This window comes from Camarhynchus parvulus, chromosome 17 (assembly GCF_901933205.1).
Source record: "Camarhynchus parvulus chromosome 17, STF_HiC, whole genome shotgun sequence".
NCBI lineage: Eukaryota > Metazoa > Chordata > Aves > Passeriformes > Thraupidae > Camarhynchus > Camarhynchus parvulus.
Window position 1 is genome coordinate 10,114,005 of NC_044587.1, and position 27,896 is coordinate 10,141,900.

The window sequence follows — 27,896 nt, forward strand, 5'->3', positions numbered from 1 at the left end:
AGCCGGGAGCGCCGAGCGCGGCCGGGCGGGGCCGCCGGCCCCGCGGCAGGTGCGGGCACAGCATGGCCCGGGCCGAGCGGCTGCGGGTGAGCGGCGGGACCCCAGGCCGGGCCGGCTGAGGGGAGCCCGGGGCGGGGGGGGGCAGAGGGGCCGTGCGGGGCTGGGGAGTTCCGGGGGGTCCGGGCGGGCGTGCGGGGAGTGTGAGGGCTCCTGGGTGGATATGAGCGTTCCCACGGAAATATGGAGGTCCCTGGGGGGATACGGGGCCCCGTGGGGGTGTGTGGGGATCCTGGTGGGTATATGGGGCCACGGGGATCCCTGACGGGGTGTGGAGGTCCCAGACCGGGTGTGGGGTTCCAGGGCTGTGTGGGGCCGCGAGGGTCCCTGGCAGGGTGTGGGGTCCCTGGCAGGGTGTGGAGGTCCCTGGGGCTGTGTGGGGTCCCTGGCAGGGTGTGGGGTCCCTGGGGGTGTGTGGGGCCGCGGCGGTCCCTGGGGCTGTGTGGGCTCCCTGGGGGGTATGTGGGGTCCCTGGGGCTGTGTGGGGTCCCTGGCAGGGTGTGGGGCCGCGGGGTTCCCTGGCAGGCGGTGGGGCCGTGCGGGTGGTTCCCACGGGGAGCTGGGTGCTCTGAAGGAGCCCCTGGCGGGTGCGGGCCCACCCAGGGATGGGGACGGGCGCTCTGTGAGGGGCTCCCGGCTGGTGTGGGAGCTGTGGGGCCCTGGTGAGTGTGGGGCTGTTCGGGCTCCCCCGTGGGGATGGGGGCTCTCTGTGGGGTGGTGCAGGGGACCGGGCGGGTGTGGCTGTGGGCTCGGGGCCCCGTCCAGCCCCGCGCCCATCCCCGCGCTGCTCCGTGCCCCAGAACAAGCTCGTGGAGCGCTGCGAGCGGATCCAGCTGCAGAGCGCGGCCATCGCCCGGCACGTGGACGAGGTGCTGCCTGCCAAAGACCAGGGCGTCCAGGTGAGTCCCGGGGCTGGCCCTGCCTGCTCCCTGCTCGCCATTCCCGGAAGGCATGCTCAGCTCCCGGGGGGGAAACGTCGGGATGCGGCTGTGGAAACGGAATGCCAGGGTGTGCCTGGAATTCCTGCTTAATTTGCCTAGAAAATGTTCACAGACAATGGTGTGAGTGTACAACAATCACACATCCTACTAGGATCAGTGCCTTAGAATTCCTAGGTTTATTTTATTTGTTCCTTGCTGTCACTGAGAATGAGGACAAAGGACAGTGATAGAATCATAGAATCCCAGACTGGTTTGGGTTGGAAGGAACCTTAAAAACTACTCAGTTTCAACCCTCTACTATTGGCAGGGACACATCCCACTATCCCAGGGTGCTCCAAGTTCCATCCAGCCTGGCTTTGGACACTTGCAGGGGCAGCCACAGCTTCTCTGGGCCCTTGCAAGGAAAATTGCTTCCCAATATCCCATCTAACCCTGCCCTCTGGCAGTGGGAAGCCATTCCCTCTTGTCCTATCTCTCCAGGCTCTTGTCCCATGTCCCTCTCCAGCTGTCCTGGAGCCCCTTTAGGCACTGGAAGGGACTGTAAGTTCTCCCTGGCATCTTTCCTTCAGGCTGAGCACCCCCAGCTGTCTGAGCCTGTTCTCCTGTTTCTCACCCAGAGTGAATCTCTGGAGATTTGCTGAAGGACAGGACTCTGGTCCCTCACAGGTTGTCACTTAGGTACTGGGGCTGGCTGAGGAGGCAGTGGGCAGGTTTGGGCTGATATGGTGCTGTGGGCTCAGTTAACAGAGTAGCACCAATGGCTGAGCCCCAGGAGCACGGGCAGAGCAGCTGGGGCTGCTCTCGGGGCTGGGGCAGGGCTGATGCTGCCGCTGTGTCCTTGCGTGGCAGAGCGCGGCCAGCGCGGCGCGGGAGCTGGTGGTGCAGAGGCTGCTCCTGGTGGGGAAGGCCTGCGAGAACGAGGAGCAGCGGCTGCTGGAGAGGGTGCACGCCGAGGAGGAGAGGGCACACCAGAGCATCCTCACCCAGCAGGTGCACTGGACAGAGGCTCTGCACAAGCTGGGTGCCCTCCGCACCTACCTGGTGGACATGATCACCAACCTGGATGACCAGGGCCTGCTGGTGAGTGCTGTGAGTCAGGCAGCCCAGAGCTGACCTGCACTTCTTGTTGTGGGACTTGAATGCAGAGTTCAGCAGCTGCTGTGCTGCCAGCAGGGAGGCAGAGGTGGGCAGGACATCAAGAATTCACAGAGTTCACAGGTGAAGGATCACACACAGAAATCACACAAAGAATCACTGGGTTCGAAGAGACCTTAAAGATCATCAAGTCCAACCCAGCCCCAACACCTCAACTAAACCCTGGCACCCAGTGCCACATCCAGGATTTTTTTAAACACATCCAGGGATGGTGACTCCACCACCTCCCTGGACAGGCCATTTGCAGACATTTGCAGGTCTGGCTCAGGGAACCTCCTTGACCTGATCCTGATAAGCCCCTGTGGTTTCCTAGTGGTTCCTAGAGCATCTGCTCTACCTGATCCTGTTCTTGCTTGCAGTGAGGTCCAAAACCACCCACATTCAGGTCTCCAAATTCTGGGCTTGTAGTTGCCCTTAGGCTGGCCAGCCAGGACAGCTCTGGGTTGTGAGCTGCTCTTACAACAGTTAGTTGTGCCACCAGTTTTCTAGTGTCTAGTTAATCAAAACTGACCCTTGGGAACACCTGCAGCTCTTCTGGAAAGTCCCCTGTGTTGCCTGGCTTAGCCCTGTTAGGGATATTTGCTGTGCAGAGCAGCCTGTGCTTCCCCTTGCTCAGTTCCTTCTCTGGTTATTGAATCATCTGGGCTCACCCAGATGATTCCTCTCATTTAGATGTGAGCAGGACCTCTGCCTTGCCACCACCATGCTCAGCCTCTGCTTCCCACGTGTAAATTTGTCAGGAGGGGAACAAAAGTTTGGCTTGGAAAACAGACCCAATCCCATGGAAAGAGGGCAGATGCTCCTTTGGTGGAAAAGGCAGTTCCTATCCTGCCCCAGCACCTTAGTGTGCTGGGCTGTAACTGCACCATAGAGAGGAGAGGTTGGAGACCAGGATCCATCAGCTGCCTGTGGCAGAGAGCAGCCACACCCTCAGTTTGTCCTTCTGGAAGGGAATTAGGGGTTCATGTGTTCTCCACCTTGGGCTGTCAGTGTTGGTACTTGTGCCTATCTGGAATCAACACATGGCATGCCACAGGAAAGCTGAAGGCATGCAAAGTGCCCTGCTTGGATTTGAGCAGGGATCAGGTATTTCCTTATCACTTTGCTGTACCTTGAGAGTGCCTCATGCCCAGCAGGTACAGAAACAAGTGGGACTGACCATGAGGTCAGCTGACTCTTGGCTTAGTCCCTCTGCAGCCTCCCTCCTTTGCTGGAAGCCCTGGGGTTGTTTGTTGGGAGCACAGGCTGTTCCTGCAGCCTGCCCTAGTGGGGTGGGGACAGAGAGGGAGCAGCAGACAGTGTCCCAGCCACATGTGCAATGTGTTGCCTTCAGCCATTCCCACTCATTTTCAGAGTTAGGAATGCTGCAGGTGAAGAAAATGGCTGTTGGATGCTCCTGCTGCTCCCCAGGGCTGGGGTTGGGGTGAGGGGTGGCTTCTCTGGGTCAGGAAGGGGAACACTGCTCCCAGGTCCTGGGGTTGTTGTGTTTGGGGTGTCTTCTGTGGGGATTTAAGCTCTGATGACTCTTTCTCTCCTTGTTCCCAGCGTGCAGAGCAAGAGATCTTCGAGAGGTCAGTACCTGGCTGCTCCTGCTCCTTTCCCTGAGCCTGTTTCCCTGCTCCTGCTCCACACCTGCATCCCCACAGCTCCTGTGCTGTGTGCCATGACTCAGGCACACCATGACATCTCCTTTGTCCCTTGTGCTGCTTTTGTTGTGGACAAGGACAGAGCACAGAGATGCCAGCGTGACCTGTTGTCTCTGCTCCTTGTGCTGTGCTGCACCTGGAGATGCTCCATGTGCTTTCCCAGATCAGCAGTCCTTGCTTCTGGGAGAACTTCTGCAGCTCCTCAGAAAACCCCAGGGCTTGCTGGGGGCTGGAGCAGGCCTGTGCCAGGCTGTTGGCAGCAGCTGGGATGGTCTGTGCTCCATGTAGGGGGTGGCTGGCACAGCATCTCCCCACCTCTGCAAGGGCAGGGAGAGCCAGCTGCAGGTCCCAGTGTCCCCAACAGCCCTATCACTGACACTGGGCTGCCCTTCCTGAGGAAGTACCTTGGTGGCTGTGTTTTTATTTAATCGATTTCATTTTATTTGAGTCATTTATTTCTGTGGCTGCTGTGAGGGTACTGCCCCTGGCTGCACTGTGCTGCCCAGAGGGCCTGTGGGGGTATTTGTGCCTGTGGGGAGTATGGAATGTGCCCCAGCACATCCCCAGCAGCCTGTGCCACAGCCTGTCCTCACAACCAGGAGTTCTGCAGGCCACAGCAGCCAGCAAAGCCCTGGCTCTGTGCTGGGTGTAACCTGGTGTCCTGGCTTGCTCTGTGCCCAGACTGTGGGGCTGTGGCAATAGAGGGAAATCTGATTCTCTGCCTGTTCATTGTGCTCCCCTGGTACCCTGATGGCTGCTCTCAGACACATCTATTTACCCTGTGTCTGCTGAGTGAGGAGCTGTTGACTCAGGCTGCTGGGATGTGTTTTACAACACTGCAGCCCTTTCACCAGGAACTGTGAGCAGAGCCAACCGAAAGTATCACTCGGGGTGAGAGCTGGCCAGACACCCCTGCTGTGGTCTCTCTGCAGCCAGAGCTCCTCTTTAACCTCTGCCATACCTCCTTGTAATCTTTTAAACACCTCCCAGCACAATAAATCATTGTATTTTGAAACAGCTCCTGTTTTCCTTTGCTAGGACGGAGGTGGCGGAGGGAATCTTGGAGCCCCAGGAGTCCCTGAAGTTAAACTTTAATCAGAGCTGTGTTCAGAGTCCACTGCTGCATCGACTGTGGGCCTGTGCTGTGCTCTGCTGCCTCACAGGTCAGTGTCTTGCTCAGATCTCTCATGCTCCAGGGATACCTGCACCCTCACTCGTGTTGTGCCCAGAGAAACACCCTGATGCTGTGTCCAAACTTCCTCACACTGTGTCCTGCCCCTCTGCTCTCCCAGCCCCTGCTTGTTTCTTGGAGCCCATTCAGGGAGGCAGCACAGCTGTGGGAGGTGTAGGGGGTGGCTCCAAGCACTTGTGGCTCAGGGAAGAACTGGAGTTTGAAAAGATTGTGTGTTCTATCAGCTCTGTGGCTTTAACGTTGTGTGGTTTCGTTTGCTGTTTCCTGAGTTTCTGGGTGACAGCAGTGAAGCTGATGCTGCTGTGGGAATCTCTGTTACAGAAATCTCTGTTCACAACGTTTAGCATTGGGCTGCTGGGGACTTTGAGAGGGTGATTTCCTCTGGGGGTGTCTGTGATACTGCTCAGTGCAGGGGGCAGTGAGTAGATGGGGCAGCATTCTGATCACACGCTGAGGTTGTGGCTGTGCACGAGCTGGTGGTTCTGGAGGTGTTTGTGCTCTGGCTCAGCCCCTGCTGTGCAGCTGAGGCTGCACTGGAGGCATTTGCCAGGCCACTGACAGCCTCTGGGACTGGTTTACCTGGTTGGTGCTGGCAGCAGGGTAAGCAAGGAAAGACATTTTTCCCCTGGCTGTGATGTGCTTGAATGGCTGGTTGTGAAATGTTTGCTTTTACTCTGGTTTCAGTCTGTTAGAGTATTTCAAATGCATTTTTTGTTTCTCAGAGATGGCAATATCCTTCATAATTTGCCTTGTGAACAATCCCTAGCGTGGTTTTTCCAAAGCTGCTGTACAAACTTCTGATTTCTGCTCATCTTGCTGTGACTCTGATGAGCTGTTTCCAGTTTTTCCCTGTTTCCAGGCCTGTCTTCAAACTCTGCACTTCAGGCTTTTATTGCTCTTGTGGTTTGAAGTATTAGCTTGAGACTCCATGCCTATCAAGCACTACCATCATATGTTTATCTACTGCAAATTCTGGTGTTGCTCTCCCTCTGTGATTAATTTCCCTCTTTGGGATCTGTGAGTGCTGGCAATTGAGGAAAGTGTCCCTGGAGGGGCTGGGACTGGGTGATCTTTAGTGTCCGTTCCAGCCCATATCACTCTGTGATTCTGTGCCAGCCCCTGCAGCGGTGCATGGACAGTGTCACAGAATCCCAGAATTGTTCAGGCTGGAAAAGACCTCTAAGAGCATCCAGTCCAACCTGTGATCACCTCCTTGTCACCCAGCCCAGAGCGCTGACTGCCAGGTCCAGCTGTGCCTTGGACATCTCCAGGGCTGGTCATTCCTCCACCTCCCAGGGCAGTCCCTTCCAGTATTTAACAGCCCATTCAGTGAAGAAATTCTTCCTGAAAGAGTCAGTGAAGCAGGTTCTCAATGTTCAGAGCTGTGGAGTCAAACAGGAACCCTTTCCTAATTTTCTTTGCTGGGACAGAATTTTTGTAAGGATTCCTCTCCCAACAGTATCTCTGTGAAATGTAATGACTTTAGGGCGTTTGATTCTTGTGGTGGGTGTGCTGATGCATTTATTACACAGGAATCTCATTCTCTTTGGGTTTTTTTGAGTGTGTGGTTACATTTCACATGTCATTACTGCATGCTGAGGATGCCTGGTGTATCCTTGTGGATCTCATCAGTCCCCAGGCCACCCTGGACCAAGCCTTAGAGATTTAATATTAACAGCAGTGGTCTGAGCTTGCCTTAAGACACGGTAATGTGAAGTGTCACTCTGTAGTCCCTTCTCCCGAAGGCAGGTGAGCAGGTGGCTGTCTTGTTTAATTGCTTGAAAACAGAAAATTCCAAGCCTTGATGGCTCACTCCATAACCTCTAAAATACTTGGAAAGCAGCTGCAAAATAGCCTCTATTTCACTCTCAAAAATAAACATGATTCCTTTGGTGCCTTCACCTGGCATCCAGCCTTCTGCATCACTTCTGTTTGGGGTTGGCAGCTTCTTCCTTACACCACAAGGTGATGTAAATCTCCTGGCACCGTTTTGGGAGGGATCTCAGTTCATGGGAACTTGGATTTTTAAAAGCAGCCAGATGTGCTGCAGCTCACACAAATGTGCTACCCAGAGCTGTTAACCATGGGAATTCATTGTCCCAATATCCATCATGTCCCAAGGCCACCCTGATGGATACAGGACACAGAGAAAATAAACTTGGGGGCGAGATGAATTCCCAGTGGAATCATTCATCAGAATTATATGTGAAAATCCAGATTTAATCATGACAAAACACTTATGTGAGGGGCAAAATCTGCTGATCTGAATTGCTGTGCTGTTACTTTGCCAGCACTTCCCCTCCCTCAGATGCTCCCCTGGAACTGCAGCTGCACAGCAGAGCAGTGTGGGTGTCACTGGGGTGCTGTGGACCACCAGGATGCAGCCTTGGGTCAGCTGTGTGTGGCACCACAGGAGGTTTAGTGCCCTCCTTCTGCCAGAGGAAGCTAAGGTCTGGTGCTGCTGTGTTTTCTATGAATTCAGAGCAGCTTTGGCTTCCTGGAAAGCCGCAGCGTGGGCAGCCCCAGAGCCCTGTGGAGAGCTCAGCCTTGGCTGCTGTGTGGGGAAATAAATCATCAGATGAATGAGGCTGGCAGCTCCTGCTGAAGGAAGTGCTGGCTTCAGCTCCTCTTTGGGCTCACTCTTGCTTGCAATAACTCCTACCTAACATGCACAGGTGCATGGCACCGATTTGCAAAGGGAAAATTCAGCCTCTGTTCATCTGCCAGGGAGCAGCTGGGCAGGTGCAGCCTGAGGAAACCCTGGAGCATTGCTGGTTCTGGGTGCTGTTTGCTGCTAGAGAGATGCTGACCTGGGTCCTGGAGCAGGCTTGGCTCTGGGATGACCCTGTTGAGGTCATCCTTTGGTTCTTCAAGGGCTCATTGTGCTGTGCTCTGGATGCTGAGCAGAAGGTGTTGGGCAATGGCTGGCACTGGCATGATGGGGTAGAGCTGCTGGCAGGGATGGCAGAGGCACTGAGTCACCCCTCCAGCCCTGTTTCCATGGTGGTTTAAGACCTAAAATTAATAAAGTGAGGTTGGGGGAAGGCAGGGCAAGGAGGGGCACCTGCTGGCAGGAACTGGGTCTCCTCAGGAGCAGATGAGTCTGCTGGGCATCAGCCTCACCCCTGCTTCACAAATTTAGGGACTGAGGGGTCACAGGGGGAAGCATGCAGCCAGGGCAGGGCACCATGATCTTAGTGGTCTTTTCCAACCTTGACAGTCCTGTGATTCCATGACTTTGAAGTGGTGCAGACCCACAGTGGGTGCAGTGTCCTCTGGCCAGCCTGGGCTGCTACTGGCTGGGTTTGTGCAGCTGGGCACCCTCTTCTTTCACAGCTAAGCCAGATCCAGTCACAGCCATGCTCAGCTCTAAGCCTGGTGCCAGCTCCCTGTGCTGCTCCCAGCACCTCAGGGTGGGTTGATCAACACCTGGGGCTTTGTAGCAGGAAAGAGATTTCCCTGCCCGGCCCTCTCCAGTCCTGTTTTTCCAGCTTTGCAGGTTTTCTGCACACAGCCCTCCCAGGCTTGCCAGGCACTTGGCTTCCCTGGCTGGAGGAGGAGCAGCCAGGTCCTGCTCACCCACTGTGGGGGTGGAAAAGGACAGGAACAGGTTTGGATCTCTCCCAAAAGTGGGGTGAGCCAAACCTGCTAAGTTCTGTTCTGTGGGGGGTCAGGCCAGGGTCAGAGGAAGATGAGCAGGGCCTTTAGTGCAAGGTGGAGAGGTGTCTGGTGAGTCTGGGCTTTGGTGAGTCTCTGTTCTGGCCCTGGCTGAGAGGAGGAGCTGTGGCACCCAGCCTGAGCCCCCAGCACTGTCACCCTGGGGAGCAGAGGGGCCCCAGGAGCGGTGTGTGAGGAGAGGGTGGTTGTGCTTGTGTTTCTCACAGCCATGGCTACCTCAGCTGGTTCAGGTGGTGGCCACTGTGTCAGTGCTCATCACGTGGCTTCTCTTGCAGGCTCACAGGAGATTCACATCGATGAGAAAACCCTGAGCCCCCACCTCAGCCTGTCAGAAGACAAGAGAACCCTGACCTTCAGCCCCAAGAAAGCAAAGGTGGACTCGGGCTGCCCCGAGCGGTTTGACCACTGGCCCAACGCTTTGGCCACTGCACCTTTCCACTCGGGGGTGTGTGCCTGGAAGGTCAGTGTGGAGCAGAGCTGTGCCTACAAGCTGGGGGTGTGCTACAGCTCCGTGCCCAGGAAGGGCTCTGCCAACGAAGGCCGCCTGGGCTTCAACGCCGCCTCCTGGGTGTTCTCACGCTACGACAAAGAATTCCGGTTCCTGCACGCGGGGCAGCCCCAGCCCGTGGAGCTGATCAAGGCCCCGGCAGAGATCGGGGTCCTGCTGGACTTTGCAGGGGGGGAGCTGCTCTTCTACGACCCTGACTCCTGCACCATCCTCTTCTCCCACCGCCAGGCCTTCCTGGAGCCCGTGTTCCCTGTCTTTGCCGTGGCACACCAGAGCATCTCGCTCGGCCGTGTGTGACTGTGTGCTGTGCCCGGGGGAAGGGAGCCTGGGCAGGGCTGTGGCTGTGTCCAGGGCCCTTCAGACAACACCTGCCTTCACACTACACCTGTCCTCTTGTGTTCTCTGCAGCTTTCCTCTCGTCCCAGAGCCTACACTCTGTGCTGGGGTGAGGGGTCTGGGAATGCCTGCCTGGGCCAGCTACTCCTAGGTGAATTGTGTGGTTTCTGCCTCACCAAAGGCAGCTTTCCAGTCTGCTGGTGGGCTGGAAAAAAGAGCAGAAATAGTGAGAGATATGTATGGAGGAGTGGCAGGGAGGAGGCCCATGGAAAGGGACATAGTGTGCTCTACAACTCCTTGGCAGGAGAGTGGAGCTGGGGGCGTCAGGCTCTGCTCCCAAGCAATGGTGAAAGGACAAGAGGAAACGGCTTCAAGTTGTGCCAGGAGAGGTTTAGTTTGGATCATGGAGAAAATTCCTTCTCTGGGAGGGTGGTCAGGCCTTGGCACAGGCTGCCCAAGACAGTGATGGAGTCACCAACCCTGGAGGGGTTTCGAAGGTGTAGTGGATGTGGCACTTGACATGGTTTAATGGTGGCCTAGGCAGTGTTGGGGGAACAGCTGGACTCAATCCTAAATGTCTTTTCCAGCCTTAATGATTCTGTGATTCCCTGACTGGGGCACAGCTGGAGAAGCTTTTGGGAGGAGCTACCCCACTGCAGAGCAGGGATAGCACAGGGGGCTGTCCCCTGTGGGGGAACCATGCTGGGAGAGGGGCACTGCTGAGGGGTTGTGGCCATGTCCAGGCAGAGGAACAAGCAAAGACCAGCAGAAAGAAACCAAAACTGAGTGTCCCAAGGCAGTGGGGTTTGAGTGTAATGTGGTGCAAACATGGGGAGCTGATGGCAGCAGGCAGGGAGGAAGGAGAGGTGTAGGCCGGGAGTTGAGCCAGAGAAAGGGGTTTAAAATCATCTTTAAAGGGTCATCTTTATTTCTCACTACCTGAATCAGTAAAGTTTGTTAATTGGCAATTCATTAAGTGAAATTGCCCAGCTCCTGCCTGCCTACCGCTGTTGGGAAGAGGGGGGGATGTTGGTGAGATGGCAGAGCTGGGGTACACTGAGGGTGCAGGGGCTGGGCAGGGGTGTCCTGGGTGCTCTGTGTGGGTAAACCTTCCCTGGGACAGGGCCACCACTTGCACTGGGGGATGTTTAGGCCTGTCCCCAGGGTGACTGAGAAGGGATAAACCTCAGTGTCTGCAGCCATCTCCTGCCAGAATGAACCTCTGCAGTGACCCAGGCCCAGCCCTGTTAGGGGAAGACACCACAGCTGACCTTCTGTGGTGTTCTTAGAGCCACGAAACACATCTGCTCCACTGCTGGGCATCAGAAATGTTTTATTGCATGAACACTCCTGCTCCACAGGCAGCTCAGACTTGTTGCTCTTCCCTGAACACCTGGCAGCAAGAAATCTCATGTCAGGACAGTTCAGCACTGGCAGCACCACTGGACCCCTCCGAACCGCAGCTACTCCTTCTCGATGCGAGCCAGGAGGTGGCTGAGCGTGGGCAGGACGTGCTCGGGGGGCACCTGCGGCCCCTCGGCCTGCCCGGCCGCCCGCAGCAGGAAGCTGTGCATGCCCGCGGCCCGGGCCGCCCGGTAATCCCGGCTGTAGTCATCGCCGATGTGAGCCGCCTGCTCGGGCCGGGCCCCGCCGAGCCGCAGCGCCTGCTCGAAGATCCTCCCGTCCGGCTTGGCGAAGCCCGCGGCCTCGGAGGTGAGCACGAACTCGAAGTGGTGCCGCAGGTTGCAGTGCGAGAGGATGTCTTCCAGCCGCCTGTCGAAGTTGGACACCACTCCCATGCGGAAGCCGAGCTGGCGACACCGGCTCAGGGTCTCGGCCGCTCCCGGCAGCAGCTCCCAGGTGTCGGAGCTGCGGTAGTCGCGGTAGAGCTTCTCCGCCAGCTTCGTCAGGGCTGCCTCGTCCTGCACGCCCGAGAGCCGGAAGCTCTGTTTGATAACATCCAGCCACCACTGCCGGGAGCTGAGCCCCTGGCCGTGGCCGTAGTTGGGGAAGCGCCGGCTCTGGGCTCCGTACACCTCGCGGAAGGAGCGCCCCAGAGCCTCGGGCTGCACCTGCAGCCCCTGGGCCCGGGCCTCGGCCGCGTAGCTCTGGCCCACGGACTGCCGCAGCCGCAGCAGCGTGTCCTTCACGTCCCAGGTCAGCAGGCGCAGCCGGAGCATGGCCTCAGCAGCGCCCGGGGACACCGCCGAGCCCGCGGTGCCACTCACATCCGAGGGCTGCGGGCACCCCGGCCTTTTGTCCGCCCCAGTACGAGCGTCGGTGTCCCTCCGGCGGGGCTCAGGGCCTCTTGGGGTCAGCACGGAGGCGCGGCAGGGAGGGCAAACCCTGCTCCGAGTGCCAGGGGCAAAGTCTGCCAGGCCGGGGCACTGACACTCCCCACGTGGGTGCCGCAGACGGGGCGAGCTGGGGCACCGGGGCCGGACCCGGGCTGGGGGTCAGGGGCACGGCCGGGGTGTCTGGGGAGGCTGTCGGGGCACAGCCGGGGTGTCGGGGGCGGGAGCACCGCTGGAACGCAGGTGCAGGCTCGCGGTGTCCCCGCGGGTCTCGGAGGTGGGGGCGGTGCCGGCGCTCACCGGGCCGAGCTCCCGGTGCGCGGGGGCTGCGGGCTGGGGGGGCGCGCAGTGCCGGGGCCCACCTGCGCCGCTGCCCGGAAAGGCCGCCCCTACCGGAGAACCCGCCCCTGCCGGAGAACCCGCCCCTGCCGGAATTCCCTCCCATCCCGGAGAACCCTCCCATCCCGCAATTCCCTCCCATCCCGGACAACCCGCCCCTACCGGAGAACCCGCCCCTGCCGGAATTCCCTCCCATCCCGGAGAAACCTCCCATCCCGCAATTCCCTCCCATCCCGGACAACCCGCCCCTACCGGAATTCCCTCCCCTCCCGGAGAACCCGCCCCGGCCGCAATGGCCGCGCTCAGTGCCGGCCCGCCGCCTCCCGCAGCCAGCGCAGCAGCTGCGGTGTGAAGTAGGTGATGATGATGTCGGCCCCTGCGGAGAGACGAGACGCTGGAGCCAGCCTGGGGACACACGGGGGATAGAGAGGGGGACACGGGGGCCGCAGCCTCACCTGCGCGCCTGAAGGCCGTGATCGCCTCCTGCACCGCCGCCTCCAGGCTGAAGGCGCCGGCCTGCGCCCCGTGCCACAGCATGGCGAACTCCCCCGAGACGTGGTACACGGCCAGCGGGTGCGTGGGGTGCTGCGGGAGCGGGTCAGTGCTGGGGACAGCCCGGGCCGCGGCACAGAACCCACAGCCGCGGTGGGTTCCGCACACCCCCGCTGCTCCAGCGCCCTCCCCGCACACAGAACCCACAGCCCCCAGCCAGAGCCCTCCCTGCCCCGCAGGTTCTCACCCGAGCCTTGACGTCCCTCACGAGGTCCAGGTAGGGCATCCCCGGCTTCACCATCAGCGTGTCCGCGCCCTCCCGCACATCCCGGTCCTGCCACGGCAGCGCGGGGACAAGAACAGCTTGTTTTTGCCCAGGAGTTTGGAGCCGTGGTGGTTTTCCCCAGGAGGGAGTGCAGGAGGCTGTGAGCCCCTCATGGCCAAGGTGACTGGTGCTCCCCTCACCACACACATGGTGCCTGGGGAGAGCTGATGGCTTCGTGTCCCTGCACCTGACACCCCCGGCCAAGCAGGGCATGGGGACAGCAACTGCACAGCTCCCAGTGCTCAGCCCTCGGGCACACACTGGGACCAGCTCTGCCAGGCTGGTGGGCCTCGTGCTTCTTTGGCTCATGGAAGGAGAACACCAATGACCATTTGCCTCCCAACCTCTTGCTCGCCCCAAGCCCTGTGGGGTGCGATCACCCAGGCCCTATGTGAGGGTGTCCCACTCCACAGCCATACCCCCACAGCCCACAGTCACCCCACTGAGGGTGTCCCACCCCACAGCCCACAGTCACCCCACACTCACCACGGCGCGCAGGGCCAGCCCGCGGGCGCCCGGGGGCAGCTGGTAACAGCGCCGGTCCCCAAAGGCAGGTTTGGACAGCGCCGCGTCCCTGCAGAGGGCCAGAGGGCAGGGGGTGAGGAACCTCTGCCTCCCACCTCCTGCAGCTCCAGAAACACGAGGACAGGCCAGGACAAGCATCTGAGCCACTGAGCCAGAGCAAGGGGGCACTCCCAACACAGTTCAGCACCCAGGGATTGCTCTGGGAGGTCCTACAGGCCCAGGCTGGCCCTGGGAGCTGTTTCAACACCCACTGCCCCCCTCATGCCCAGAGTCTGGGTAAAATTATGTCGGGCTCTTTTCCAAGGTAGATTCCTTGGGGATACCCGGTCGGGGTCAGGCTGTTCTTGGGACAAGGTCTAACAGCTGACTCAGCTGAGGCTTGTCCCTGAAGTCACCCTGTGGGGCAGCACTGACTGCTGACTCCTGACTGCTCCTGGAAGCTGCAGGCAGCTCCCTCTGCCTGCCTTGCCACCAGCACCTGAGCAGGTGAAGGGTTGGGATGGAAGATCACCCTTCAGTGACCTTGCTGCCAGCCAGCCTCTTCTGGGCAAGTCCTTTTTGCATGGAGAAGTAGGAGTAGGGTGCTGAAAAATGACCAGTGTGGCCTCACGTGCAGCCCAGGCTCTGGGCAAGCCCCTTTCCCAGATAACTCCCTGGGAATGCACTCCCAGCCAGCCTGGCCCCAGCTGGGCACACAGACCCACCTGAAGGGGCCGTAGAAGCACGAAGCAAACTTGGCACTGTAGCTCATCACCGAGACCTGCAGGGCAGAGAGGGGCTGTGAGGGCTGCGAGCTCAGGGCCACATCCCAGTGCTGGGACAGGAGACATTCCCTCCCACAGCTTCACCCTCCCCCTGCCACACATCTGGCACCTCACCATGCCTGGGCATTCCCCTCCAGCCAAGGGCATTCCCCTCCTGTGTGTGCCAGGGCAGGGCAATGCCCGTGGAACCAAGGGGGTTTTGCCCCTCCTGCCCCTTGCCCTGTCCCGCTGTGCTGCAGCCTCCTGTGGAGGTGGCTCGTGGCTCGTGGCACAAACAGGCCCCTGGCTCACCTTGTTGCCCAGGTCGTTGGAGATCAGTGCCTGCTTTATGGCTGCAATGCGCCCGTCCATCATGTCCGAGGGGGCCACGATGTGGCAGCCTGCAGGGACAGACAGCACAGGGGCGTTGGGAACACTGGAGGCTCAGGTGCTGCCTGGACAGTGTGGGGGAGCACTCCCAGTTAGAGCCAGGCCCAGTCTGCTTTTGGATCTGCCCAAAGCAGAGAGGGGGAGCTCTGTGAGAGCCAATCTGGGGTGTCACTGCCCGGGCTCCCCACCTGCTTTGGCATAAGCCAGCGCCACCTCGGCCAGCCGCTGGCAGCTGAGCTCGTTCTGGATGGTGCCATCCTCACGCAGGATGCCTGGGAGACAAACCTGGGGTTACACAGTGGAGCTACTGTGGCTCTGGGGACAAGCTGAGGAGAAGCTCAGAGCAGCAGTGGGGAACTTGATGTGTTCAGGGAGGTGGATAAGGACCAGGAGCCTGCTGGGGATTTGACACAGCATGTGGGTGCTCCAGGGAAGGGAAGGCAGAGATGGGGAACACGGAGGGGTGCTCAGACTCAGGGGCCTGAGGGAGGGTCTGAACCACCCATGCCTCCCACCCTGTGGTCAAAACTCGGGAGAGGTTGCCCAGGCTCAACTACAGCAGTACAGGGAAGCCAAGTCTTGGAGCAGGAGCTGGCAAGACCGTCAGCAGAAAATGGCAAATCCCAGAGGCAGGAGAAGGCTCAGAGGCCCCTGCTCACCACAGTGCCCGTGTGAGGTGTAAGGACACAGGCAGACATCACAGGCAATCAGCAGCTCTGGGAAGGTGGAGTGGATCTTCCTGATGGCCTGGATGGCAGGAGTGCCCTCAGCATCAGCAGCAGAGCCTCTCTCGTCCTGTGAGGACACAAACACCTCAGCATGCACAGCTGACACTTACCACCGGCTCCTCCGTGGCAGCAGCTCTGCCCAGGAAGCATTTCCTGAACTAGGTGGGACCCTGTAAGGCTGGATGGTGGGACCCCACTGAGGGAAAAGGGTGAAGGGCAGCTAGGGCAGGTTTTGGGGCCACCTGCAGAGCTCTGGGGACTCTCTGGGTGTCACTGCAATATCCTATCACAGCCAGAGACCCTGAACTGCTCCTGTTTGATCAGGAGACCACTCCCACCCAGCACCCATTGCTCTGACAGCCCTGTGGCTCTCCCAGCACCCCCATACCCATGCACTGACCTTGTGCACCTTGCTGGGCACCCCAAAGATGAGCACACACTTGAGGCCGTCTTCGACAAGGGGCTGCAGCATCCCCTCCAGCTTGTTCACTCCATACCTGCAGGGCAAAGGGCAGCAGCTGCCAGGCACCCAGACCTGCCCTGTGGGGAGAGCTGCCCTGGGACTGGGATGCTGCTGCCCTGTGAGCAATCCAGTGTCACCAGGCAGTGCCTCCTGAACACTGGGAGGAACAATCTGAGCCCTTATCTGGGGCTCCAGGAACGCTATCAGCCCGGCAGGGACACTGCTCTGGAGGGATGGGCATACCCTGCCCTTGGATCCCTTATCTTGGTGGCCCTGGTGCAGCTCCAGCCCCCTTCCCATCACAGCAGCCCTGCCCAAAGCCCTGCTAACATGCAGCAGATGCAGAGAGGAGCTGCCAGCCCAGTGGGATCCAGTGCAGGACCAGATCCCACGTCCTTGCAGAGGTTTTCTGGCTGCTGCTGGAAACTCTGTCCAGTTCCAGCCTCCCTGTGTGCCCAGCCCACAGAGCCTGGGAGTGCTCTGGGACACAGCCAGCCCCTGGTGCTGTCCCTCCCAGTACTGACACTTTTCCAGCATTCCCTGCATGATTCCCCCCACTCCCTCAGTGGATGAACATTCCCACCTTGTCTGATGCTGGGGATCTCCAAAGCAGGACCCAGAGGGTTGGAAGCCTCCCCCTGGCTCATGCTCAGGGCATAAATGAACCCTCCCCAGACACAGGGCACAGCAGTGACTGTGGGGCTGGATTCATACCTGGCTTGTCCAGGAAGGCTGGGAATTCGCTCCACGGCATCAGGGCTGTCACTGTGGGAGGTGGATGGGACAGAGACGTGAGAAAGAAGCCTCTCCCCCAGACTTGCCCACAGGAGCTCTGCACTTGTTTAGGAGCTCGGGGGGTGCGGGGATGGGCCCAGCCAGACGCCCTGAGGCAGGTCCATCCCTGCCCCGAGGGCTGGGGCTCACTCACGTGACAAAGATGGGGTAGATGAGGTTGGAGGCATCGAAGGTGGTGGCTGTGCACTGCCAGGAGCGCAGCACGGGGTGGAAGTAGCCGCTGTGGAGAACAGAGTCTGCCTGCATGGTGGGCTCTGCTGTCAGGGAAGGAGACTCTGAAACACCAAAACAAACAGCGGGGCCCTGGTGAGCTGCTGTTCTTGGCACACGTGAGGAGGGGCTGGGATCCAGGCAGCCCTGCAGGACTGACCCTGTCCCATGCCAGGCCATGAGCTGCAGCCCAGGCAGCTCCACCCCACCTACCCTGGGCACCCTGGGGTGCTGCAGGACCCCCATCAGCAGTCACAGCCCTTCCCATTAACAGGGCTGTCAGTGACTCCTCCCCACAAACCCCCCAGTTCTGTGTATGAAATCCCCATTTCCAGCCACTGACAACCTCCCCCAGCAGAACCACGCTCACCCTCTGCAGGTTCCTTTCCCTGAGCCCCAAGAGGGTCATTCTTCATTCATTTTACTTTTCCTTAGTGCTGAGAAATTGTGGTTTTGTATGGAGAGGATACAGAGCTGCTCTGTGTGATCTTTAAGGTCCTTTCCAACCCAAACCATTCCATGATTCCGTGTAGCACCACACAGGCTGCAGTGTGAAGGTGCAGTTACAGAAGAGGGGCACCTCCAGGAGCACTGGAGGAGAGAGGCACAGGACCATCCAGGGCTCTAAAGCTCTCACACAAGTCTCACAGGTGAACAACTCCAGCGGCCACTTACTGCTGGAGTTGGGCAAAACTGATTTCAGAGGTAACAAAACTCACCCATGAATCAATCATTAGCTATCTCATGGCTGAAGCTTCTTCTGTTTTATGTTTTACTCTCTAGCAGATCTAGTAGTAATTCTGTGATCAGCCCATTAAGGATTACATTTCCATGAGGGTCCAATTCCCCCCACCAGGCTGCAGGCAGATGTGATGGAAGGGGCCGTGGGAAGGGAGCTCTCCTGGGACGAGGTGTTTGGCTGCAGTGCAGAGCAGCAGCTGCACGACCCCAACAAGGGATTGTTTGTGCAGAGCAGCTCCAGGGACTGCTGGCTGCTCACACAGGGCCACATCCCCTGAACACCCTGTGCAGAGCAGCTCGGGTGCCCCGAGAGACAAGCAAAGTTCCTGCTGAAGAGTGTGGGGTTTTGGGAGCTGAGCCTGAGGGAGCTGAGATGGGATTCTGAAAGAGCAGGTGGATTCCTGTGAGTGTCCTGGGCAGGGCAGGGCTTCCCGAGGGAGATGAAGCAGCCTTGGTCCATGCAGGAGGGATTCCCCAGGCAGTAAACCTCTCTGACCCCCAGCCTGCATCCAAACTCCCTCTGGAGAACAGAGTGGGATCAGAGTCCCCCTGGAGCACAGCTCCAGCTCCCAGCACAGAATCCAGGGGACAAAGTTTTACACCAGCACTCACGACACCAGCCAGTAACAGAGCTGGGAGATGGCTCAGTTCTTCTGGAAAACCTTTAATATGAAGTGTTTCACCTATTTTACATACTCAAGACCCTTAAGATGTTCTAGTATAGAGCCAAACTCTGTCAGAGCAGCCCAGTGCACAGGACACTTGGAACAAAGGGGGATTGTGTTCCGTCCAGCGCTGGAATTGAGCCTCTCATACCCCAGGGAATCGCTTCTGCTTCGGGATGAGGAATGGCCCCTCTTGGTTAGAGGCTTACACGTATAAAAACCCCAATAAAAACATCAGGTGGTGCTCATGGGGGATGCAGAGCAGCTGACAGGAACCTGGCAGCTCATGGCATCCCTTGGCAAGCCATTTTTAGCCCTTGGAACGCTGCAGCCCCAGGCCTTGCTCCAGGGAAGGGGACAGCCCTCGGGTGAACCGGAGCTGGCAGCTCCAGCAGGCGCCTGGCTCCAGGCAGGGCTCCCGGCAATGGCAAACAAAGGGCTCAGTGAACAAAACCCACCTCGAGAATCCAAAAAATGCTTTAAACAGTTAATCCCACCCGAGGGAGGGGAGGGGGCCGGGTGGGACCAGAGGCACCTGACTGGATGGGACAGATAGAGACCGCAGCTCCCGAAACCGCGCTCTGGAGGAGGAGACGGCGCCGGCTGGGATTGCCGGGCCAAGATAAGAGCGGCACGGGTGGGGCCCGGGTCCTCCTTCCCAGCCCCACGTCCGGGACAAGCTGCTGCCACGCAGGGCACTCGGCGGCACCAGGACACCGGGGTGGCACAGCCGGGCACAGCGGGAAGGAGCGCAGGGCCGCGGAGCGAGGCTGCAGGAGTGTGCCAGGGGGACATTGCGCCACCCTGGCCTGGGGCTGCTCCTCCCGAGATCCCGGCAGAGCAAATTAACCTTTCCCCAGCATCCAGGGCCCAAACGTGACTTTCTAAAGCTCTTTGCTCCGCGCACGCCGGAGGAGTTCAAGGACAGGTCAGCAGCAGAGCGGCTTCGCCTTTGCTCCTTCCACTGGGACCGGTCCAAAGCCGCAGCACCCGAACCCGCAGCTGTGCCCAGCCCGTGCCCGCGGCACTGCCCGGGTGCCTCGCTGCTCTCGAGGGACGGGAAGCGCCTTCCCAACGGGAGAACCCGGCACAGGTCGGCCCTCGGCACCGGCCGGACAATGCTCGGGACGGGCTGGAGGCAGAGCCGGCGCTGCTCCGGCTCCCGACAGCCCCCCACGAGCGGGGAGGGTTCGTTCCCTCGTCTGGCCTCATCTTGGCAGCAAGAGGTGTCCCAGCATTTGAGGGCACACAAGCACACGTGGCCTCAGACGTGAGCTCAACCGTTTAGCTAAATCCCAGGGACGTGCGGGCTCCCAAAATCCCAACTGGGGACGGACCGGGGTGTTCTAGGAAAGTGGAGCTCCCTACGCAGACAACGGAGCTGTGGGTTAATTAACAGCCACTAACGAAGGCCAAGCTATTACAGGGTTAATTAAGAGCTACCTACGAAGGTCAAGCTGTTAGGGCAGGTTTCCCGCTCCAGGACGGGAGCGGGGATGCTCAGGGGTCTGGAATTACATCCCAGGACAAGCGGGAGCTCAGGACCGACGCCAGCTCGCAGCATCACACGCTGCTCGGTGCGTCCCCCGCCGTTGCCACGGTTACCGAGCAAAAACGGAGCAAAAACGGAGCAAAACTGAGTAAAACCCGGGTTGTCCTTGCTGCGTTACCCGGGGCTGCCCTTCCTGCCTGCACCCAAGCGCGGCCGGGCCCCGTCCCTGGAGTCACTCCCCGGCAGCCCTGCAAGAGGCCGAGGTCGGGGAGCGGAGGAGGGGCGGACGCCCCGGCCCTAGCTCGGGTGCCCGCTCCCAGCCCCGCTCCTGGTCCGGGTCCCGGTCCCGGTCCCGGTCCCGGCACTCACCGATCAGCGCGTCCGCTCCTGCCGTGCGACAGTGCCCGCGATTTACATAACCACGCCCATAATCAGCATAGCCCCGCCCCCTGCGGAGGGGCTGGCGGGAAGTCTCGCGGCGGAGCGCGGGAAAGACGGCGCGGGGAGACGGGGGCGGTGGCGGAGCCGGGATTTGGGGTCTGCGGCCGGGATTTGGGGTCTGGGGCAGGGATGGGCCGGGGGGGACACGTGGCACGGCCTCGGGGTGCTGCGGGGTCAGGCTCTGGGTGCTGGGGCCAAGCAATCCAGTTCCGGGGTGCTGTAGGGGCCCCCGGAGCCAGGTTTGGGGATTCTGCAGGGGGACTCAGAGCCAGGTTTTGGGGTTCTGGGGGCATGGAGCAGGGCTTTGGGGTGCTGGGGGTGGGGCAGAAGGCAGGTTTTAGGGGTTTATGGGGGCTGGAGCAAAGCTCTGGAGTGCTGCAGGACCCAGAGCCAGGTTTTGGAGTGCTGAGGGGAACATGGAGTGGGGTTTTGGCATGCTGGAGGTCTATGCAGTCCAGTTCTAGGGTGCTGTGGAAGGACCTGGAGCCAGGTTTTAGGATTCTGGAGTGGCTGGGGCAGAGCATTGGGCTGCTGTGAGGGTTTGGTTTAAGGAGCATGGCTGAGAGGCTGTGGTGGTGTGGAGCAGGGTTTGGGGTGCAGCAGAGGCACCTGCAGCAGAGTTTGGGGTGCAGCAGAGGCACCTGCAGCAGGTTTTGGGGTGCTGCAGAGGCACCTGGAGCAGGATTTGGGGTGCTGCAGAAGCACCTGGAGCTGGGGGAAGCCCAGACCCGTGCCTTTGTCCCTCAGAGCAGGGGAGATGCCAGGATCAGGTTTAGTGCAGGAATTCTGCAGCTCCCCCACCAAAGCATCATTCCCTGGCTCGCTCCAGTGCAGAAACTCTGGATCCACATCCTGGATGTTCCCCCCAGCCTGGAACCTCTCCCTGGAGCAAGCTGACAGCTCCTTCCCCCAGCAAACATCAGTGACCTGGAAATCCCTTCCTCCTTTCCACAGTCCCTCCCTCCTCTCACACTGAGGCCAGGCTGCAGCAGCCTTCATCCTCCCCTCATCCTCCTCCATGTCAGCTGCTCCAGAAACCATTTCCCAGAGCACTTCCTGCTCCCATCCCACTTATGCAACCACAACCTGCTCATTTTATAACTGACCAAAATACAAGACTCCCATTTCTGTAAAAAAAAAAAAAATCTGGCTTTTATTTAGATCTCATTCCCTTCCAGAATATGCACCCCAGATATGTGCTGAAGAGAAAAAAAAAAGAGAGAGGAAAAGAGCTGGAAGGTGGGTGTTTATCAGAAATGTGGGGAGCACATCATCAGCTCAGGCTTTCCACAGCCTGACTGAATGCCAGCAGAAACTAGACAGCAGAAAATCTGTGTTGGTTCAGTTCTTTTCAGAAGCTGGGCTTGTGTGCGTGTGAAAATCCAGCGAGCCAGAAAAGCAGGAAGGCAGAGTGGTTCTTGTGGGGAGCTGCCACCATTTTTTGGTGGAAAGGATCCAGGATTCCTCACAAGTGCTATTTTAAAACTGCACATCATCAAAACCTGGGGGTTTTAAATTTATATAAAACTTTCTAAGGGAGAAAGGCATCAGAACTAAGAGTTCAAGTGGAAAAGCACAAACCTACACCAGCACAAGGGATACCAACAGCTTCTCTCAACCCTTCCATCTTGCAGGAGCCTTTTGTGAAACCACATGGGCCCCCTGGGTGGGCACACCCTGCTCTGCTGCCCTCCCAGAGGCATCCCTGGAATGAACAGTGAATGCTACAGAGGGACCTTGGAAGGAATTAGCCCATCCCATCTGGGAAAAGGGGAAAAGACAACCACAATTCCCCACTCTGCTCTAGCACATCTCAGCTTGCTGCAGGGGGCAGGTGAGACCACCAGACCCCAGTGTGACACTGACCTGTCACAGCCCCAGCACTGCACAAAGCCACCTGTTTTCAGCCCTGCTCCTCATTTGAGCCCTCCTTGTGCTTCAGATTTTGAATCAGTCTCCTCTTTGTCTCTCAGGGCTCTCAATGCACTGTCAGTGTACAGTTTACCCCGTCAGCACTATGTGCTTTTCGGATTTGGGTTAGTTTGGGTGAGTCAGTGAGTGAACTCGTGGTCCCTGTACAGCCACCCTGTGCCGCTGCTGAGGCTGGAGGACACGGTGTCACTGTCACAGTACAGCAGGGAGAGAAGGCACAGCCAGGATGCAAGGAAACAAAGGGAAACAAACAACTGGATCAAAAGCTTCAATGTGCAGCTCCCAAGCCTCTGGACATCATCACCTACATTCTACACCCCAGAAGTGATCTGTGAATGATCTACTGGATTCAGCCCCTCATCTTCAAGACTCTCATGTTCTCCTGGCCAGTTTCTGCACTGAGCACCCACCAGTTCTTTTTTCCTCTGTTTCAGAGCCAGCCCAGCATCAAAAGCCCAGGAAGTGCCTGCCCAGAGCCTGGGGAGGGCCAAAGCCCCCCAGGCACAGGGAAGAGCCACCCTGCCACGGAAAAGCTTCAGCACAGTCCTTTATGTACAAATTACAGGCCTAAAGGGACAGGCCACAGAGGGACAGTACAAAGCTCTAATGGATAATCGAGGGGATGCAGTAAGGTCCATTTACAACCTTTACATCCCTTTGAGCACACCCCAGCCCCTGCCCACGAGCCAGCTCAGTTGTCCACCTCTTCCTCATCGTTTTGTTCTTCCTCCTCCATCCTTTCATCATCGTCATCATTGTCCTCCTCTCGGCTCTTATCTTGCTCCTCCGAGTCTGCCTTCTTGTCTTTATCTTTCCTGGCCTCTTTCTTTCCTTTCTGCTCCCGCCTGTAAACTGGAAGAGAGGGAACAGTGAGGGCTTGGCTCTGGCACGGACAGGTCAGTGGCTGAGGTCCAACATCCACTTGCTCTCCCGGCTTTGGAGGGGAGCAGGGAACTCAGAGCACAACTCACCCTACGAGCTGAGCTGTGCTGAGCAGCTCCATAGGAAATCAGGTTAAATTTCAGCAGAAAAATGCTGAAAAGGATGCAGGAGGTCATATTTACAGGCAGCACCTACGGCTTTCCTTAGATAACATAATAGGGGAGTGAGAGCAGATGAGACTTTCTCAATCCTCATCAGTTGTGCAATAATGTTATCCCAGTCCCGTTAAGGTGCACATTAGTTACTCCCCAGGCAAACTGCAGTGTAGGATGCTGGGCAAAGAGAAGAGAAACAAGACAGGCAATAAGTGTTGCTTGTCCAGCGTTGGAGGAAAGCAGGACTCAGTGCCTCTCAGAGTCCCTGCACACCCATGGTACCTTCCAGGGATTCCTTCAGAGGGGCCACGAATCTCTGGAACTCCATCTCCTCCATGGCAGAGAGCACGTCCCCAGCATTCAGGGTTTTCCTCTTCCCCTTCATGGCAAAGTTATTTGCACTAGGCAGAACCAAAAAGAGAGGTAATGGGGAACTGTCAGCAATTCCATCTTGACTTTAATAATAAAGTCATAAGCAACTTAAAAAAGCCATCCCCTAAACATTTAGGGGTTTTTTATCATTTACTTAAGGAAGTTTGAGACATTTTTGTTTACACTGGCTGTCTGTACTTTCCCACAGTGTTAGTTTCTGCTTGCACAGACCTTTTCTACAAGCAGGACAAGGAGAAAGGCTGAACCTTGGCTGTGACAGTTCCACACAGCCCTAGAAGCACCTGACACTAGAGATGTGACTGCCTGCAGAGAATATGCCAAGCCACCCCAAAATGTGACTGTGCCCTCTGTGACAGCTCTTGCCCTAACACAGCTTCGTGATGAAGAGCCTGACAGTGAGTCAAGTGCCCCTGCCTTTGCCAGGAAGGCTGTGCAGCCATGCTCTAAGGTTAATGGCAGTTTGGGACCTCTCTTTTTGGGACATGGCTGTGTCCAGAGCCCAGCTACCTTCCCATGGGCTGCTCTGGGCAGTCCAAACCCACCTGCTGCAGCCTGGCAGACTGGTTTACTTATCTAAACAGGCAATACAGAAAAACAACACGGGGAGAGAGTCCCCAGGCCAGCAGAGATCAATTACCAATCAAGTGCCCCAGTGACTGCTGCACCAAGTCCTTACCACGATGTTGCATACAGCACAAACACACTCGCTGCTCGGGAGATCGCGCTCCGGGCTTCTTTGGAAATATTGACTCCATCAGGAAGCTGAAAAACAAATCCAACTTTTATCAGCACTTGCTAAAAACGACTTAAACTCACATAATTCAAGTGTCAGTGTGTTAAGGCACTCAGAAGGCTCAGAAGAACTGGGAACTGCTCTGGGGTGCTGCCACAGGAGCTCTGCTCCCACTGGAAGCCCAGGGCAGTAGGAATGTGTCCCCCAAAGGCACAGAGCTGAGCAGAAGCCCAGTGACTGGTCTTTGGGGTCTGGCCACTGTCTGCAGGTAACTCATCCCGTGACTGCCCAGCTCCTGACATACCTGCCAGGCCCAGACCCACTGAACAACACCTCACAGCTCCAGACCAAACAAACTAAATTAACCACTGGGAATCACTCTGGATTTTTATATAGACACGGACTTGTGAGCTGAAGTTTTGAGGGGCCCGGTTCACAGAGTGCCACTGCAGGAGCTGTGCTGCTGTGAGCTGCACCGGGGCAGCTGCATCCCTTGGGACGCTGCAGTGAGGGCCGCAGCCCCGGTGCCCCAGGGGGACAGCCCAGGGCAGAGCCCCGCGGGCGGGGACACAGCACGGGCCGGGGCCGGGGCCTGCCGGGGCCGGGATCTCCCGGGGCCGGGATCTGCAGATGCCCCGCTCCGCTGGGCCGCGGGGCCCGGCACCCACCGCCTCCTTGATGATGCGGGTGATGACGGCGTTGGGCAGGTTCAGGTCCTCCGGTCTCTCCGCCATCCTGGGCCTCCTGCAAGGCAAACGCGGCGTCAGGGGCGCGGGGATGGGCGGGATCCCGGCGGGATTCCCTCAGCACAGAGGGATCGCGGGGAGACACCGCGGTTTCCCCTCAGAACAGGGGGATCGCGGTGGGACACGGGAGGATCCCCTCAGGACAGGGGGATCCCCTCAAGACACAGTGATCCCGGCCCGGCCCGGCCGTACCCAGCCCGCGCTCCGCCGCCGCCCCGCCCGCTCCCGGCGCGCACCGCGGCCCTGCCCACACGGCGGGAAATGGCGGCGGCGCCTGAGGGACGGGGAGCGGGAAGGGAAAGGGAAAGGGCAAGGGAAAGGGAAAGGGAAAGGGAAAGGGAGAGAGGGAGAAGGACAAGGAGGAGAGGCGGGAATAGGAACAGGATAAGGGCAGGGATAGGGGCAGGCATAGCTATAGGTACAAGTTAGGTGTAAGGCCAGGTGATGGTGAGGGGACAGCGAAAGGCGTAGGGACGAGCTCAGGTGTAGGTGATCGTGCAGGGACAGGTGCAGGTGTAGGTACAGGGCCAAGTTCAGGTGATGGTGCAGGGACAGGTTCAGCTATAGGTGAAGGGACAAGGACAGGTTCAGGTGTAGGTACAGCACAGGTTCAGGTGCAGGGACAGGCTCAGCTATAGGTGAAGGGACAGGTTCAGGTGCAGGGACAGGCTCAGGTGCTCACGCTGCTGTCACTGGGGGCTGAAGGGCTGTCAGGGCTGGGAGCAGGGCCAGGCACAGGCACAGCCTGGGGCAGAGCTGGTGCAGCCCTGGGGCAGAGCTGGTGCCTCTGGGATTGTTCCCAAGGTCCCCCAAAACTCCTTGGGATCTGTAAAGCTCCCTCTAAGGCTGTATGACACTGTTAGTAAGGCATTACTATATCCTTAACCAAGAGTGTGTGTGGCTGACAAAGTTCCAGCCTCTGCACCAACACAGATAAAAAAATTTCACTTATACATTTTTAGCAAATAAATTAATGTTCATTGGCTCTAGGTTACATAATTCTCTTCATTTCTTAGCATTCTATCTGCTCTTGGTTGTTAATTTCTCACTCTTCTCGCTAATCTGGTCCACATACTTTATTACTTTTATAATCTTTTCCTCAGTCAGGGAATCTCCAGCTTTCCAGGCCTTAATCTCCTCTGCATTTTCTGCTTGCTTCAGCACCCTTGAAGGGTCATAAATTTAAGATCCCAGTTGTCCAATCTCCAACTCCCTTTGTTTATTGAAGCTTGGCAGGGTTACTTTTAGCAAACTTGAGGTTTTGGTTATTTAGTGATCAAAGAAACTGTGAGCCTGTGAAGAAACTTAAATAGTGCTAGCTGAAAGTGGGCACTGGCAATTACTTAAAACAGGAAAGTTTCCAATAATTCAAAGTTTAGATCAGAAAGTTTACATCATTTCCAATGGGAAATAACAGCTGTTTTACCCTACACTGGTGTCTGGCCTCTTCCCTTGTGGCTGTGTGAGGGCACAGGGCTGTGAGCTCCTCCATCCCTGCCCCACTGACCCCATGCCTGGCCTAAACCCTGTAATTCCACGAGACTTTATCCCTGTTGATAACCTGACCAGGTAATTAAATAAGCTCAGAGTGCAAGAAAGCAGATTAATTAGGTGCTGTGTTGAGGTGGTGCTTGAAATTGTGAGCAGTGATTGACAGCAGAGCTCTTTTCCATGGAGAAAAATCCTGGGTGAAGTGATTTTTTCAGAGAATGTGAATGCCACACAGGGGGGTGGCTCAGAGCTGTTGGAGCCCTTGGGAGTCACTGCTGCTCGTTTTGGTTTCTGTTTTTTAGAGCATGAGGTGTTTTTGTCCATGAACTGAGAACCAACTGAGGTGATGGTGTGGGACTGCCTGGGGAAGGGGTGGCATGGAGCAGAGCCAGGAATGGGGCTGGGAGCAGCCTGGGACAGTGGGAGCTGTCCCTGCCATGGCAGGGGTGGGATGAGAGGAGCTTTAAGGTCCCTTCCACATTCTGTGATTCTGTTCAATGCCTCTGCACTGATGTCAGGAGATGAACACTGAGTTTTAAGCCTGCAGTGAGGGTGGGCACTCCTTCAGCCTGCTTATTTTTTACAAAATTGCACAAAAATGTGACATTTATGGTTTAGCTGCAGGCACTGAGCTTACCCAGCAGTGTTTGTACTCCTCAGAACCCACTGTTAGTACAGAGGGGCTTGAATCTCACTTGACTTCTGTGAAAATGACACTTCAGTATCATCATGGACAAAGAAAAAATATTAATACAAAAATACAGGTTATTCTGATGTAGAACAGTCGTTGTGGAACACCTGTATTGTTTCCAGCACTCCTGAAGCCCTGTTTGGATGGGTGCCATCCAAATCCTGTAAATAAGAGCCTGTTGATGCAGTAACAGATAACTCTTGTAGAATCAGGGATGAGGTGTGCCAGGACGTGGTGCACAGGAGAGTTCTGAAGAGCGAACCCTTCCCTCTGGGCTCTCCCTGGCTCTGCTCAGAATGTTTTGGGGCTGCAGGATTAACTGTGAGGGCTTGAGAAGCGTTCAGTGCGTTCCTGTCCCGTGAGTCACTTCACACCTCTGCCCTCGTTAGTGCTGAGCGGACCCGCCCGGCTCTGGTGACTCAGGGGGACACGGCAGCGCTCCGGAGTCACAACGAACAGCAGGAGACACAGGGGTCACAAGGCAGGGACACAGGGACACATCCCAGACTGGTGTTGGATGATGCAGGGACAGAGGGACACATCCCAAACTGGTGTTGGATAACTCAGGGACACAGGGACACATCCCAAACTGGTGTTGGATGATGCAGGGACACAGGGAGACATCCCAGACTGGTGTTGGATGATGCAGGGACAGAGGGACACATCCCAAACTGGTGTTGGATAACTCAGGGACACAGGGACACATCCCAAACTGGT

The 27,896-nt window shown here is 57.7% G+C and overlaps 4 protein-coding genes across 4 annotated transcripts; 1 reads left to right on the top strand and 3 right to left on the bottom strand.

The window, feature by feature from the left end:
* The first annotated feature begins 19 nt into the window (after positions 1–19).
* Positions 20–10,428, top strand: BSPRY (B-box and SPRY domain containing). Its single transcript, XM_030961439.1, has 6 exons — positions 20–86; positions 858–956; positions 1,848–2,078; positions 3,699–3,724; positions 4,838–4,962; positions 8,945–10,428. Exons 1-6 carry the CDS (start codon positions 63–65, stop codon positions 9,472–9,474), a joined length of 1,035 nt encoding a protein of 344 aa, XP_030817299.1. The 5' UTR covers positions 20–62; the 3' UTR covers positions 9,475–10,428.
* A 401-nt stretch (positions 10,429–10,829) lies between these two features.
* HDHD3 (haloacid dehalogenase like hydrolase domain containing 3) lies at positions 10,830–12,261 on the bottom strand. Its single transcript, XM_030961420.1, has one exon. It carries the CDS (start codon positions 11,691–11,693, stop codon positions 10,977–10,979), a length of 717 nt encoding a protein of 238 aa, XP_030817280.1. The 5' UTR covers positions 11,694–12,261; the 3' UTR covers positions 10,830–10,976.
* Positions 12,262–12,406: 145 nt separating this feature from the next.
* ALAD (aminolevulinate dehydratase) lies at positions 12,407–20,149 on the bottom strand. Its single transcript, XM_030961378.1, has 12 exons — positions 20,085–20,149; positions 16,741–16,882; positions 16,527–16,577; positions 15,750–15,846; positions 15,281–15,416; positions 14,810–14,893; positions 14,544–14,632; positions 14,193–14,248; positions 13,450–13,537; positions 12,886–12,972; positions 12,602–12,731; positions 12,407–12,522 (listed from the first exon to the last, which is right to left on the bottom strand). The coding sequence occupies exons 2-12, from the start codon at positions 16,851–16,853 to the stop codon at positions 12,449–12,451; spliced, it is 1,005 nt and encodes a 334-aa protein (XP_030817238.1). The 5' UTR covers positions 16,854–16,882; positions 20,085–20,149; the 3' UTR covers positions 12,407–12,448.
* Positions 20,150–21,307: 1,158 nt separating this feature from the next.
* Positions 21,308–25,298, bottom strand: POLE3 (DNA polymerase epsilon 3, accessory subunit). Its single transcript, XM_030961732.1, has 5 exons — positions 25,190–25,298; positions 24,920–24,995; positions 24,195–24,280; positions 23,408–23,526; positions 21,308–22,940 (listed from the first exon to the last, which is right to left on the bottom strand). The coding sequence occupies exons 2-5, from the start codon at positions 24,983–24,985 to the stop codon at positions 22,780–22,782; spliced, it is 432 nt and encodes a 143-aa protein (XP_030817592.1). The 5' UTR covers positions 24,986–24,995; positions 25,190–25,298; the 3' UTR covers positions 21,308–22,779.
* Between the last annotated feature and the right edge of the window lie 2,598 nt (positions 25,299–27,896).